The 16459-nt window shown below is 38.6% G+C and overlaps 1 protein-coding gene across 1 annotated transcript; it reads left to right on the top strand.

Moving 5' to 3' along the window:
- The first annotated feature begins 2050 nt into the window (after positions 1–2050).
- Positions 2051–7155, top strand: LOC148868816 (protein NRT1/ PTR FAMILY 5.6-like). Its single transcript, XM_088969879.1, has 4 exons — positions 2051–2398; positions 4146–4363; positions 5610–6154; positions 6312–7155. The coding sequence occupies exons 1-4, from the start codon at positions 2245–2247 to the stop codon at positions 7153–7155; spliced, it is 1761 nt and encodes a 586-aa protein (XP_088826005.1). The 5' UTR covers positions 2051–2244.
- Positions 7156–16459: the final 9304 nt, after the last annotated feature.

Here is a 16459-nt window from a genome sequence, read left to right as displayed (position 1 = left end):
TCTAATCAAACCTGTAAGAATTTTATCGTTTTTGAAACTATGTATAAAACTTCTACTCATTCAATTTTGAGGGTAAGGTCTCATGCCCCCTTTTCTTTCTTATCATTAATAAAGTTTTTTCTTCCTTACAGAAATGAAATAACTCCGATCCAATGAGACTTGAACAATCAACTTCACCAATAAATACGCTTATGTAGATGTAAGCATATTATAAAAACTGCAGATAGGGCCAGGTGCAACTTGAGCAGGTTCGGTTTGGGGTTTTTTGTCAAAATGTGAATGGACTTGGCCTGAAGCAGTAAAAAATGCATACTCGGGGCCAACCCGATTTGCACCCATAAAAATAAAAAACAGAAATCATGTAGAGGTGGATCTATAAAAAGAAATAAGACTATTACACAAAATTGGTCCAAACTATCTAGGGCCTTGGCAGCGATAGACTGGATATAATCCTAACCTTTGTCAATTTTTCATACAAAAAATTACTGCTTTCAAATTTGAACTCATGTTCTCAGGCTCGACAACCCAACATTTCACCATTATATAAAGTAATGGATAAAGGCGGATCCCTATCCAATTACAAAAGGATTGAATTCGGATCACCATCAAATTTGATTTAGAATTAAGACAAATGGATACAATTTGCAGCCGTAATTAGTTCACAGTTTTGACTCTGGAGAGAGAGGAGGGGTTTATTATTGGAGAATTAAACATGTGGATTATTTAAATCCAATCTCAAAAACTGGCCTACTCACCACAGCAATGACTGACAAATTTTCTGATTAAATTAGTTTGCAAGGAAATCCAGTTCAACTTCAAAGGATCTGCCACTGCAAACCACTATCAAAAGAGAGCTTCAAATAAAAATAATGACATTTTATCACAATAATATAATAAATATGGCTTCCAGCTTTTCTCAAGCACAATTGTTGAAACCTTCAAACGCAAGCATTACGAAAGCAAAACATGTTAAAATGGGGAAGGATCTGCTACAAGCGGAGTATACAACTGGTGTGGCAGATCATTATTGATTCCACAGCTAGTAATCACGATCAGCTCATCGCTCCATCAATTGGTTCCACAAAGGGTGAACAGGCCTGATTTTACTAGCAGTGACCAGTAGTCGATTGAATGAAGGGTGGATCACCCCCTTTATCACAGACGAGTCGCACCAATAATACATATAATTGATATGACATGGTCGACTCTTATATAGTATAGTTAGATTAAAGGGTGGTGTTTTATAGTTTGGACACTTCATTTGGCCCGGGCTAACGGAAAAGAAAGGAACGTGGGAGATCTCCTTGGCGTCAGAAAGAAAGGCAACAAGACCCCTTTTTGGTTGATGTTTGGGATCCATATATTCAACTCTGAGTCCCAATTCTTAATTTATAGGACAGGTGGCAAGTTAGGTGGTACTACTTGTGTCGTATCCTGTCTCACACCAGACCCAAGACCTACCTTTATCAAAATTTGGCCGTGCCCGAACCACCACATACCCCATGAAATCATTTTCTATTAATAAGGGAAAATTAAAGGAAAATAAAGAAAACAACGACACAATAAACTAAGAATGCATTTGGAGATAAATAAGGTGGTGACAACAACAATTGTTAAATTGAACCCTAATTGTACCAAAGCTTTTCACCTTTCATTTCTGCTAAAAGATCAACTTTTGCAAGATTGAAATAAGCTTCCTTTTTATTTTCATTTTCTCTTTTAGATCAAGAGTTGGAGAGAGACATGTGTCTATCATCAGTTACGTCATTTCTCATTTCTAAGGCATTAAGGCATTAGAGATAAGACAACAATTTCATAGTGCGGTAAGGATACGATCACCTTTTGACATTAATTGCTTCATCAACACAACAGAACCCTGTCATTGTTAGTCGGCAAAGAATACTATCCCTTACTACACCACCACTCATAGCCATCGAGTATAGACATCTAATCTAAGTGCAAGAAAAGAAAGTTTTCTCTCTCTCACAAAGTCACAATCATGGCCAGCCAATTTTCTCTTAATCTAAACTTGAATTCTGTCACGAGAAGCAGAAAGAAAACTAAATCTAGATGGAGGACTCAATAAAGGAATTCTCCCTATATAAGTTGTATAACGCTATCGATCCCTTCATCATCTACCCCATCTTTGAGATCTCGTCTTATATATGGTCTCTGCATATGCCTTGTCGTTTAATTAATTAGTTTAGTGAGGCATCTTTATTCTTTCACTTTGCAATAAGATATATGGAAACTAGAATGGAGGAGAGAAAGAGGGGGAAATCTGAAGAAATTGATGATAATCAGGAAAAATGGGTGTATGATTCGTCTGTGGATCACAAGGGAGGGATTCCTCGCCGAGCTTCGACTGGTGTTTGGAAAGCCTCTCTCTTCATAATAGGTAAGAATTAGTACCATAACCCACAACACATAGAGAATGAATTCACTGATGATCATATCGATTCCACACCTTCAATTGTGATTCTCATTGCTTTACTATTTTAATTAACCGGTATGATTCTCATTTCACGTCTTGTCTGTTCTTTCTGCAGAACAATTTCACTAGGCAGGCAAGAGCATATGAGCATTAATTGATGGATGTTCATAATCCATGTAGACTGAAATTAATTAAGTTTTCCATAGCATTTTTCCTTTTGCATCTTTTAATAAATTAATTCTACCTAACTTTCAAATAATAAAATAGAGATTTTAATTGCAATTTATATTGATATCCCTTGAATGAAATAATTCATGTGGATTCCAAATGCCCCATATATGAATGAAGTAGGACTCAGAATGTATGCTGAACAGTAAAATTCCAGGTCGACTGATATATATGATGAAAACGGGATTTTTAACCATCCCAAATTTGTCTTTAACCCTTTGATGGTGATGGTATTTGTTGATGCTCGGATTGGCCCAGGTCAACAATGTCAACTCACCCCTAAGTCCAAATAGACTCGAGGTACTGGAAGTCCGATGACAGATGTGGTTGAGGAGTGGAGTTTGAGATCAGAGATATTTGTGGTCCTTGGTCTGATATCCGTTGTGTCTGGTACTCGAGGTGAATGAGTATCTCGGTATCAGTTCTGTAGGGAAGGAGAATGTCAGAGACCTCGAGTGAAGACCTAAGGCGAGGATTCCGATGGTTAAATTAATAAGAGGGTACGAGGTGGATGAGGTCTAAGGTGCGAACACCCAAACCAGGTCGCAGGAGAACAAGCAATCTCAAGAGTGAGTTAGAGAGTTGGAGTATTTTTCTTTACCTGGAGGGGGTTACCTCCTATTTATACTTGAGGCCGCCAGGGAGCAGGTGACCTCGGACAACGGCCTAGATGCAATCCGTACCGAGGGTGTGATCATCTGGGAGCGCCAAGTGAGAACATGCGATTGACTCCACAAGGCCTGCCAAGCCCAGCCTAACGTGCACCCTGATTGATCCAACGCAAGGTGCTGACATTGGCTCTGCCCGTCACCCGATTGGTTCCACTCTATGCTTCACCGCCTGACGTGCATAGGCTCGCCATTTGCCCAGCTGGATGCGCCTACATCAGTATTGACTGATGATAAGTTGAGCCATTTTCATAAGGGGATAAGCTAGCTTTAATAGCAATAGAAACTGTTGAAGCATTTGAAGAGAGAGAGAGAGATTCCAAAACCAGCTCCACCAACAAAACTTTGTTGATTTTACCCAAAATAAAAATTAAAAACCCTGTTTCTAATTTAAGTCTTCACTTAAATTAGGAATCTTCTTCAGAAGAAGAAAGGGGCAGACGTACAATATTATACTCGATATTAGCCCCAGAAAAATATGGAACGGTCTACTCGACCAATGGGTGGCTCTTTCCTCCTGTATCCAAAACCTAGATATATAAGCTTCAAATAACCAATCTTGCTGTTGTAAAGATGAAGTCATATCAACTAAATTCATTTTGCTTGGACTCTGTCTGGTGTACGTAGCAATACAATTATACTATGGCATCGGTTGCCACCAAACGGTCATGATCATGCAAGTAAGAGAAAAATTAAGGACCATGAATATAATTAAAGTTGAGTACTGCTCAATTTTCTTGGCAAAATTATGTTTCTCGTAACTATCTGTATATTTAATTAACATTGTGTTGTTGGTCGTTTGTTTTCTGGGCTAGCAATTGAATTTAGTGAGAGGCTGAGTTACTTTGGAATAGCAACAAACCTCATCATATACCTGACTAAAGTGCTTCATCAAGATCTCAAAACGGCGGCAAAGAATGTAAACTATTGGTCGGGTGTGACAACCATGATGCCTCTAATGGGAGGATTTCTCGCAGATTCCTACTGGGGGAGATTCTCCACTGTTTTGGTTTCATCATTTATCTACTTCTTGGTAATCTTCTTCTTCTTCTTACCCATTCATGCTATATACTTTCACTCAAAAGAAGATTAGGTTCTTCTATGGTAATTATCTAGACATTAAGTTAACTTAATTTCCAAGAGTCAAATATTGTCAATGGGAGCAAGGTTAACCCGTCGGGCTTGAGTTTTTTTAGCCCAAATTGAGCCTATACCTCCAAAACTTAGGCCTAATCTGTTGGGCAATGTCCACTTTCATAATCACCATCCAAGCCTTATCCCAACTATATGAGGTTGGCTAGATAAATCCATGTTTCTCCAATCTATTCTACATTAATGTCATATCCATTGTTAAATTATTAAAACTTAAAAATATAATCAATATATGTTGAGTTTTGCCTCTTAATTAAAGACTAAAACAATTAAAAAAAAAAAACGGGGAAAGGCCAGGCTGGGCCCAAATCGAATCTAATCTAATTTGAAGTCAACTTTGAATTGGATTAGGATTGAGGAGTTTTAGGTTGAATTAAGGTTAGTATTGACCTCAACCAGACCTAACCCGGCCTCACTTGCACCCCTACTAATGATAAGATAAGAGATGCAATAAATTCTCAACGGCTCTTTGACTTAGTTGGCCAGTTCAATTACACTGTTGAATGCTCCGTCCAATGTTACTGTGGCATGCATGTATCTGGGATGCAAATGGATCCTATCAAACTGCATATACCTAGATTCAAAATTAATTCATTAATATTTAAATTTAAGTGGAATCGTATTCACATATTAAATGACATTGATAAAGTAAACAACTTACGACTCTTTAATGAACATTTAGCATCGAAACCAGTGGATCACATCAAAGAAGATAAGTGTAGATCCATATTTAATCCAATTATAAACAGATAGAATTCCAATCACCCTTAACTGGATTGGATTCCGCCCTTTGGGCTTATATAAAATAAAATAAAAGTGGATCGGATTTGAATTCAAATTTGGAAAAACGGGTTCGCATCCCTAGCTAGCCCTGTTATTATTTAAGGCTTGATTCCCAACTAGGTTGGTCCGCTGGTTGCCCGGTTCTAAACAATCAATTTGTAGTACTACTTCAGCTAAGTGGATATGATAAGGATTAAGGAGTTTCATTAAAATTGCAGAAATATCCTGCAGCCTTACGAATCTAATATTACAACAACTCTACGTAACGTATCGTACAGTCGTATTTTTGTTGTTGTGGACTTACTCACTTACATATATAGTGTCTTTGTGGATGTGGGAAACAGGGTCTGAGCCTCAAAACAATGTCTGAGCTGATACCAAGCTTAAAGCCCTGCAAAACAGAAGCATGTAGCAATCCAGCAAAGCTTCACGTAGTGGTCTTCTTCCTGTCCATTTACTTGATCTCTATAGGAACTGGAGGTCACAAACCTTCACTTGAGAGCTTCGGGGCTGATCAGTTCGATGACGATCATTCAGAAGAAAGAAGAAAGAAAATGTCTTACTTCAATTGGTGGAATTCAGCTCTTTGTGGCGGTCTCATGCTTGGCGTGACGCTTATCGTTTACGTACAAGACAACGTTAGCTGGGGGACTGCAGATATCATTCTCACTGTTGTCATGGCCCTGACAATAGTAATCTTCTATATTGGAAGGCCGTTTTACCGATACAGAGTGCCCAAAGGAAGCCCCTTAACACCCATGTTGCAGGTATTCGTAGCAGCCCTGAGCAAGAGAAATCATCCATATCCTTCCAACCCTGCTCAACTCTACGAGATTCCAAAATCAGAGAAGATTCAAGGCAGGCTTCTTTGCCATACCGATAAGCTTAGGTAAGCAAGCTTCAATAAGCTGACTTGTCTTGTCCCGTAGCTACTCCAGCTGCTTCCATCCATCCATTCATGATCCATGTGAGCTATAATATAAGTTTTGAACTGATTTTATTATTGCTATGTGCTTAAAATGTTTGTGAATTGGCCGGAGTGACAGGTTTCTGGACAAAGCTGCAATCCTTGAAGATGGTGATCAGAGCAACAAATCAGTTGACAAGCAACAAAGTCCATGGAGACTAGCTACAGTAACCAAAGTCGAGGAGATGAAGCTTGTGGTCAACATGATCCCCATCTGGTTAACCTGCTTGACATTCGGAATGGGCGTCGCACAAGCCTCAACATTTTTCATCAAACAAGGAAGCAGTATGAACCCAAAGATTGGGCATGGTTTCGAGATACCCCCTGCTTCCATCTACACAGTGGCAGCCATAGGAATGATCACATCTGTAACAATCTACGACAAGATATTAGTACCCGTACTACGAAGAGCAACAGGCAACGAGAGGGGGATAAAGATACTACAGAGGATCGGCATCGGAATGGTGTTTTCAGTTGTATCCATGGTTGCTGCGGCCTTGGTTGAAAGAAAAAGGCTACAAGTGGTACGAAAGGAAATTGTGGAAGAAGGAAGAATCGGTGGAATTTCAATGAGCGTCTTCTGGTTAACTCCACAGTTCATTATCATCGGCATAGGAGATGGGTTTACTCTGGTTGGCTTGCAAGAGTACTTCTATGATCAAGTTCCTGATTCTATGCGCAGTCTAGGGATAGCCTTCTACCTGGGTGTGATTGGAGTTGGAAACTTCCTCAGTAGCCTTCTGATAACAGCCGTCGACCATTTGACTGAAAAGTGGGGGAGAAGTTGGTTTGCCAAGGACTTGAACAGCAGTCGCTTGGACAAATTTTTCCTGACCCAATTCCATCTAATTTTCGGTTTGTGTCGACAAACTTCGTGGATTTATAAGCTGGGATCTTTATGGATAGGGATGCCCATACATTGAATGAATCCCTTTATTCGAATCCATTCCAAATTCCAATTAAATATAGTTGAGCCCACTATGGATGTCAGATTTAGCTCACCTCATTCATTCTTTCCTGAATACTCTCATTTTAGGCTGATGACTGACGTTGAGGTTGGATTAATTCCGTATTCAAATTGAATACATATTTTGATTTGCTCATCACTTCATCAGTGTGGCACAGGTTTTTCATTCATAATAGGGTCATTTATTACAATACCCCCTTCATGGATTTATTTAAAAATTTCTCTATAATTTTCATTTTGCTAAAACACACTATATAATTTATGAATTTTCATTGTCTGTCCAGCCCAATCCTATTTGAACACGTCACCTTCTCCAAATTCATTTGAAATAGACGAAGTTTTGACCAGATTGTGTTCATCTGATCACAAGTTAAAGAGTTTTGATTCCTGGCCAATCCTATTTGCTAAAACACTTCATCAGTGTTAACATGTAATGTTAATAGTTTAAAAAAAATAAATAAAGAAAAAAAAATAAACTTATGAATTGCATACTTGCTGACAATTGATTTGATCATCCAAAATCTGATACACATTGTGTTCATCTTCATTGCGGAATACTCCCTTACTACTCCCCAGTAAATTAAATACAGGCAAATCGGTGATAGAAATAACACGAAACTTGGCTAATTATAGATGTTTTTTCCAATAACCAACGAAATCGTTCGGGTCAAAAGTGTTGTTTAGGGATGTGATCCGATCAGACCTGATTGTCCCCATTAATACTTGGTTTTATTCTGGATTTGCATGTTGAAGATTGAAACACCCTTCCATCTGGCACCATAGAAATTGCCTAAGTTATAAGTTTCAGATGATAATTGATCACAATGTCCACGGTTGGCACAGTGAAATTTTTTACAGTTTAATCATGCATATTGATGAGGGATAATTTGGTCATCCGAATTCTATTGTGACATGTGGCCTTTAAGTGATATTTCGACGCAGAATAAGTGGATCACCTCGATAAATTGGCCCGTAGCACCTCATTCAAGCCGAGTTGATAGGTCTTCTAGCAAATAGCGACCTATCTCAAAGACCGGCCGAGTTACAAATAGCAACTTTGGTGACCTGTAGGGTGATCCTGTTGACTTGTCTCAAAGATCCGTTGCTAGTCTGAGATCTCTAGAGTACTAATGAATCGATCATTAGACTGGCCTACCCTATCACACATCAGAGTTAATCGGACGGACCACAACCCTTGCGTAAATTATGTAATTTACGTAATTATTCTCTCGAGTGAACGGAAATGGCTTCGTGAGAACCTGAGACCCGTTGCAAGAGGACTCAAGTCACTCACATCTATATAAAGCCCCCATTTTCACCTAAGAAGGTATGCACGTTTAAACTCTTGCATTCTTTCATCTCTTAAGAACTCTCAATATCATTCACTGACTTAAGCATCGGAATACCTGCCCCAGGTAAAAACAACCCGGGCACTCTAATCCTACCTCTCTTGTAGAATAGTACAACTTGGCCATCCTTAACTCGGCCCAGTATAACTCGGCCACTGATGAGGCAAACATCCAAATCAGCGTCTGAATCATCAACACGAGAATCGCTAGATCGCTTACATCACATCTAATTTACAATTTGTTTAATGAAAGAAATGGCAAATTGTTAACCACATCGCATTAAAAAGTCTACAGTCACCAAATAAATGTAGTAAAAGTGTTTGTTGTTATTGTTGTTATTTGGTAAATGACATAATCCTTTATTGCCACTCTTCCTTATATTTCCTTAATAAGGATTATTATTGAGAATCAATAACAATATAACTCAGCCTGGTTAATCCATTAAATGGAACTCATCCATGGCATGTTTAATCATCCAAAAGTCACAAAAATGCAAAATCACAGTTATATTTCAAACAGAACCAGGCTTTGCAGTCAAGAGCCAGTTTATATTTGTTATTACTGGCCCATATTTATAGTGGAAGATCCCTAAAAAGATAATTTGTTTGGAGAAAGTTCTTAGAAAAAATGGAGGAACCCAGATCAGATTTCAGCTTTAATAGGCATTGTTGTCAGCCAAAATTGAATTGGTTGGCAGAGTCGTCTTCGACTGTGGGAAGCAGTTCAGTTGCAGCGTCGAGGGTATCAACGGAAAGGGTGGAAGCGGCAATATCTTTCACTGCGGGAAGCGGCTTAGTTGCAGTGTCGTCGGTGAATGGTTTCACGCTATGAGGTCAGTGAGGGTGAAGGGGCAGTGGGGAGGGAGGGGAAGAGAGCTCGGTTTAATTGTTTTTGATAAAATTTCGGCATCCATATGCTAGTAGAGCCAAAAGTCCGTCCGTTTCAAATTAATTTGGAAAAGGTGACGTGTTCGAATAGAATTGGGTTTTGTCCTTTGGGGAAGATGATGTCGACATCTACTTTATAACCTATTTAATTAATCAACATCTCATCAAGAATAATATTTATTTTTTCATCTGAAAATAGTAATATTATCAACTAAACTAAGTAAAAATGTTTAAGAGCATGATCCCATGATTGTTTATTTCAAAAGCCCACCTAACACTTATTCGTGCAAAAAATAAAGTTGAGCAAATAGATCCCAATAGACTGATTGCTTGTATTTGATTAGGAGAAATTGATATTTTTATTTTTTTTTTATTTGAGAAAACCTATGATGTGAAAAAATTATAGTATGGAAAGAGCATTGACCAATCAAAACCCACCCATAAATTTTGACAAATAATATCTAATTTGCTATCACATTTATAATTCCAATTGATTAGTTAGATGCTTTTCCGATTTTATATCTTTTCCATATTATAGTCGAACCTAATTTATTTTCTTATGATTATTATTGAAATGGACATTGAAATTAAAACTATTATTTTCCATTGTCATCTAGTGGAGTGTAAATTAAGTAAATGATTGCAAAATACAAGAAGTGTTTTAGTAAAACTCAATATATTATGTTTTAGTAAATGCATAAAACTATAAGAATTATCTTAATAAATGACTCTTCATTATATACACATATGTAAAAAATCATACACATTAGGAAATTGCATTTTTTTGCTATTTTTGATTCGTAAAACATATTAGAACACAAAAAAAAAAGGAAGAAAAAGAAAAAACAAGCGGTGATATGTAAAGTGTCATTTCGATCCCAGCACCTTTTATGATTTTTCCTCTTTTCTTTTCTTCTGTGTGGTCGATGGGGAGAGGGGACCTGAGGCAAGAGGGGTTGTATAGAAGGGGCGAGATACCAAAACAGGTTGTAGAGCTGCAAACGGACCAAATCGAATCAAGATGTAGGTAATTTATTTGGTTTATAATTTAATTGCAATCAGATAGTACAAGAAAAGTAAATTAAAAATGATAAAATAAACTGAAGATGGTTTTATATTTTATGTTATAAACAAAATCAATTGAAAATTATTTATATGAAACTTAAATATATGAAAAATTAATAAAAATATGATACAATATAAATATTAATAAATAGATAGATTTGTAAATCAAATCGAATTGAATTATATTAATCTGGAAAGGAGGATATGGGTTGAACCATATTCGATCCATTACAAACAGATGATCAACTTTTATGGGATTGGATATTTTGCAGCCCTAATAGGTTGTCGATCAATATGGGATGGCCCAGCCCACCATAAGATATAAGAAATTTTGAGCTAGACTACGCCTAGGCCTAGCGTTGCCTGGCTCTATGCCAGTAGACCTGAATACAGTCCCAGCCTGGACTGGGCTATAATATATATTTGTGTGGTTTTATTATTGTATATTCTGTTACGTAGTTCATTCATATGAACCTGTGCCTTTAATTTGCAGTGGATAGGACTCAATTTTTGATGGACACAAGGATGAGGTATTGGAGCACCAACATATTGACATCACTTATTACATTTGTATCATATATAATATCTTCCTTTTAATAAAACAAATGTATTAGAGGTAGGATAGCCTATATATAACCAGGTAGGGTGTCAATTCGGATCCAGTCCAATGTGATAATTGGACGTCGAATCTAGTCTAATAAATATTTTGGACCATTTTGGACTGGTCCAGGGATTGTTCAATTTGTTTAAATACCTGACTAGTTTCAACTCAAATCTAATCTATTATTGATACCTATGTTCTTATCTTTTAGCCTATTTATCAATGGATTAGATATTGACTCAATCCAATATAAATTCATTATGGACGGACCAGGTCCAATCTAATATGTCATATTGGTCCATCCAGTTCATTCAAATTCAATATGTCTTCTTGGTGTTTTTAATCCATCCAAACTGATTTTGATTTAGAGGGAGTCCAACCCAAAACCAGTCCATTGACACCCCTATAACCAGGTGCCTGTGGGGCTGCATCGAATTGAGATCTACTCCTCACAGAATGCATCTCACAGCTCCATCTCACCATGTATTGGGACCAGAGTAGATCCAAACTCGGCTGCATATGCTTGAACCAGTCTTAGGCCTATGCATCTAGTCCAACTTAGTAACCTAACCATACTCGGTCTGGGCCTGGCTTCCTATTTACAATTTAACATGAAGGGCCTGTTTGGGAGGGATGTATTGACTGAGCCTCTTTAGAAAAACTACTAAAAATAGCTTTACTGAAAATCTAATTTCTCATCTCATGTAAACATTTTTTTTTATTTTTTAAGATTTTCACCAAATATGGTTTCACAATTTTTCATGTGAGGCTGAGACCTACGCTAATGTCAGAAGCTGCAGCATGCAGACCCTCCCAAACAAGCACTAAGGATTGAAGGGGCCCTTCGATCAGTATCTGGCATAAATTTGCTCCAGTAACCTTGACAGCTAATATTATTATATTAATATCTGCATAAATTTGTATTGCCCTTTGTATTAAAAAAAAAAAAAAAGCTGGTGTCACCAAAAGACCATAAAGGCCCATTTAACCTCACAGTATAATCGCCCCTCTTTGCAACTAATTCATTGTGGGCCCATTAATCAACTGATGGGTGGCTAAGTTGGTATTAATTATAAATAATATTAAGAAAAAAAAAGTATTAAGTGAAATAAGGTTAATACGGGCAACAACTGATTATTCTTGCCTGTCCTTCGAGTCCTTTTGGTTCTTGTCTTTTCCTATCTTATTATTCACATCTTTAATTGATTCTCGTACACATCATCAATGGCCTTTTAATTAAGGTGTTATACCATGGCACATGGTGACATGGGGTCATGACTCATGGGGATGGATGCTTACTTACAATTAATGTATCATTTTTCTTTCTTTATTTTTTTCACATAAAAAATACAGCTTCACTATATATATATATATATATATATATATATATATATCCTGTTAAAGGGTTAAAAGACCTATATTAACCTGTAACACATTTTGCATGAGATTCAAGCTAGAGGGAGCAGCAATACAGCAATACATGTATTGTCGTTTTCAGTGGAGGTGTCAAGCTGATAGCTTCACAAACTGTTCAGCAGTTTAAGGGGGCTCTTCAAAATATTCTTAAACACTAGGTTGTTTCAAGCCTTCCAAATCAGATATAGAATTATGCTGATTTTTCGTTCTTTCTATATCAAGGCCGGAAATGCTTATAAATAATTGAATTAATGCAACCCATGTATGCTTCACCTTTAGACATGGTGCCATGCCATGGTGGGGAATGGGGAGATAAAAGTTGTATATGTTTTTTTCCTTTTCCTTTTCTTTCCCTGGGTTTCACCTTCATAAACAGACAAAAGGAAAAAGAAAAGAAAAACCAAGAGTTGCACCAACTCATTGTTTGTTAATTGCCTAACGGTCCTCATTTCCACATGATCGTTGTTCTTTTATCACTATACATTTTTACAACCGTACCTACTGATCTGATGTCTAATCCACCTAGCCTAAGGGTGGATTCGAGTCAAGCCGAGCCGAATAGTATCACGTTCGAACTCAGCTTGAGTCAAGAGTTCATAAGTTCGAGTTCAATTTGGTTCGACTCGTTTTAAATTTATAAAAATATTTTATTATATATTTTATAAAAATAAAAATTATATATATATATATATATATATATATTTTTTATATTTAAAAAATTAGGAATTATAATAATTAATAATTATAATATATATATATATATATTTGAGTCGACTCACGAGCCGAGCTCTAGTAGGCTCGAACTCGGATCATTTAATAATTGAGTTACTAAATTAAGCTCGAGCTCAACTGAAACCGAACTGAACCGAACTCGAACAACTTGTAAAAAGCTCAACTCGTTGCCACCCCTAAATCCACCCGTCTATAAATATTGTTCTAATTTCAATGCTTTTAATTTTGGCCTTTAATCATGACCCCTTGTCCTAATTCTTAACTCGTTGTCGATCCTTCATCAGTATTTTCACTAAACAATACTGTGAATCCGTGACAGGCTTTTTGGGCGAAACCCAGCCACGTTGCAAACCCAAATAACCCAAAAGAAGAATCTGAAATTGAAAGGCTCTTCCAAACCAATCCACTTTTGCTGTTAACTCCTTCCAAATAGGCACTGAGTCAGAGTAGATTGTCCCACGCGGCCGAAGAAAGAATTTCAGAATTCACTCACTCCTAGGTGGAAATTGGGAAAGGTGCTTCCAACTTCCAAAGTTCCAATGGTGGATGTATAAGAAATCCGCATGCACCACCCAACACTGAGAGAAATCTTATACTTCACCACATGGCGTGAATCACGTGGCCATGTTTTTCCGCAAACCTCATGCAGACTGTCCTTTTGCTCTTTCCACGGAGAAGGAAATATGAACTCAAAGCTCAGAGAAAAGATGGGCTACACACCTGATTTATATCATCGTGGGGGTCCTTGGGCTCCCCAAGCTTTTCTTTCACATCCTTATACCTATAACTAAAGGGTAGTCCATCGTTAGGTTCTCGTATTTAGCTACCCGAATGTGAAAATGATGTGGTCCGACACAATCCGAAAAGAAAATTTGGGTTGGGGGTTGGGTCATGAGTCAACTCGATGATCCAATTGTCAAGTTTAATTGGGATTATTTATACATTTGTTAGAATTTTCCACTCTTTAATTTTTCTATTTAAACTTTACTTTTTATTTACTCTTTAAATTGTTAAGTATTCAAATTTTTTATTTTATATTTAGAATTTTAAGGTTAATTCTTTTAATTTTGACATTTTTTATATAATTTTTCTTTTTTTTAATTTCAATAATTTTTCGGATGACCCGAATTGACCCATCGGAAAAAAAATGTTATTGTACGGGTAGAGTCACATTAATACTTATTTATCTCAATACTTAATACTTGGTAGAGCCACAAGTTCACGGTTTGGTTTATCGAATCGTGGGCATTATTTTTGAAACTGAACTGGTATTACCAATAATTGAAAATGAATCGAAGTTTATCAGTTCGATTAATCATCGGTTTTTTTATATTTACAATATATATTAATAATAATAAATTATAAATATATAAAATATTATAATTTAAAGGGTTTGACTATGATATGGAAAAGATACGATATTGGAAAAACAACTAACCAATAAATTGAAATCATAAACGTGGTAACAAATAAGGTGTTAGATGAAGGAAGATTTGGCCCGACCTCGTAACCACTCAACACGTGGAAAGGCAACAACTCGACACAACAGTACGCTCAAGGCGCGAACTCCAAAAAGAGGAACCCGCGGTCCGAACTCCCCACAAGGAGCATGAGCTCTTCCTTGGACCCCGAGCCTTACAAAAGGCAACAACCCAAACTGGCCCACCCCATGGCAATTTGGGCCACATCTCTATCCGAACTCAAGACCACCTCGCATACCACTCCAGCACTTCGCCTCCGGGATGTCGAACTGAACAACTGCACCGTTCTTGACACCGAAGGACTCCGTATTTAGATGCAGCGCACCTGAATTACTTGGGACCTAACGCTTGACAATTGCATTCCAACAACCACCTACCACCGCCACCTGCCACCGCCATCTCCAGTTACAGAGATAGCTCCAACAAAGATAGCAGTGGCGGTTCTGCCCCAACAGAGGTGATGAGACCCGAACTGGCAGAAGCGCAAGTAATCATACCCGACCTAACAAAAGCTTAAGAGTGAGTGTGTGAAGTGGTTATAAAAGGCTCTCTACCATCCAAGAACGAGGTATGTGAACTTTGCGTCATTTGGTTTATCATCTTGCCTTTGATGATACTAACTTGAGCTTCGAAGCATTCTCATTGGGTCCCTCCCCGGAGATACTTGCTTTCTTCCCCGTTTCAGGCACCTTCTTCTCCAGCAAAAGGTAAGATCTTTGATAACTAGGACTAGTCGGATTGCGCACCATCAATTGGCGTCATCTGTGGGAACGCTTCTAAAAGCCTCACTCTAAAACTCTCATAACGTCTTTTTTTTCCAAAAAATACCCAACACTCATGGATTCTTCCAGCAATGCCGGACGTGGCACGGAGATGAACACCACCAGGGAACAACTTCAAGTTCCCATGGTGTGCATCTGACAGTTCACCATCCCCCTTCCGATGGATGGGATCCCCAACCTGAACGCGCCACGAACAATGGAGCCCGTAAACCTTCCCACCGTAAGCGTCCCCCTTCCTCTCCCTGTCGAGACAACCTTTACTAAACCAACTGTTGTCCCCCTGGCGACTAGCCAGAGCCAGTTTGACGACCTAATGCAGTGCATGCGGGCAATGCAAGCCCAAATGCAACAGTTCCAGCAGCATCAGCTCCAGCAGCACCAAGAACTATACCACCTCTCTCAATATCACTATCAGCAGCAATTCCCCCAACTGCCTATGAACTAACTGCAGCTTCCACCCCGGCACCCTGCTCCAAAGCCGGTTAAGGCTTCCTCTCAGAGTGGACACCATCACCGAGGAGAAGCCTCCCAACTTCAGAACCCCCCTAACAGCCAGGTCTCATCCCCGGGCCGAAGGAAAAGAAAATTCACCCCCGCCTCGCAGCTCGCAGGCGGGTCGAGAACCTCGCCCGCAAAGTCAGCACTTGGGCGCTCCAAGCCTGAGCTCCCGCTCACAGAGAACCGATTCAGCGTCTTAGCAGCGAACTACCAACATTCCGGGCCCATCGAGCTCGGCAACACAGAGGCCAGCAGTGCCAGTACCAGGCCCACTCAGCAACGAAGGCGCCGGCGAAGTCGCCGAACTGCCACCCGTGTCCTGCCCGAGCTCAGAGGTAAAGAAGAGACAAGCTCGGACGAGGTAAAAGATACCCCTATTCTCTCAGTTCCTTCCCCCCTCTCATCAGAACTCCTTGTAGTCCCCATGCCCAGAGACTTCAAACTCCCCC

The sequence above is a fragment of the Nelumbo lutea genome, chromosome 2 (assembly GCF_056320005.1).
Source record: "Nelumbo lutea isolate HS-2025 chromosome 2, American lotus-T2T, whole genome shotgun sequence".
Taxonomy (NCBI): Eukaryota; Viridiplantae; Streptophyta; class Magnoliopsida; order Proteales; family Nelumbonaceae; genus Nelumbo; species Nelumbo lutea.
The sequence above is the reverse complement of the archived record's forward strand: the minus strand, read 5'-3'. Positions and strand labels throughout refer to the sequence as shown.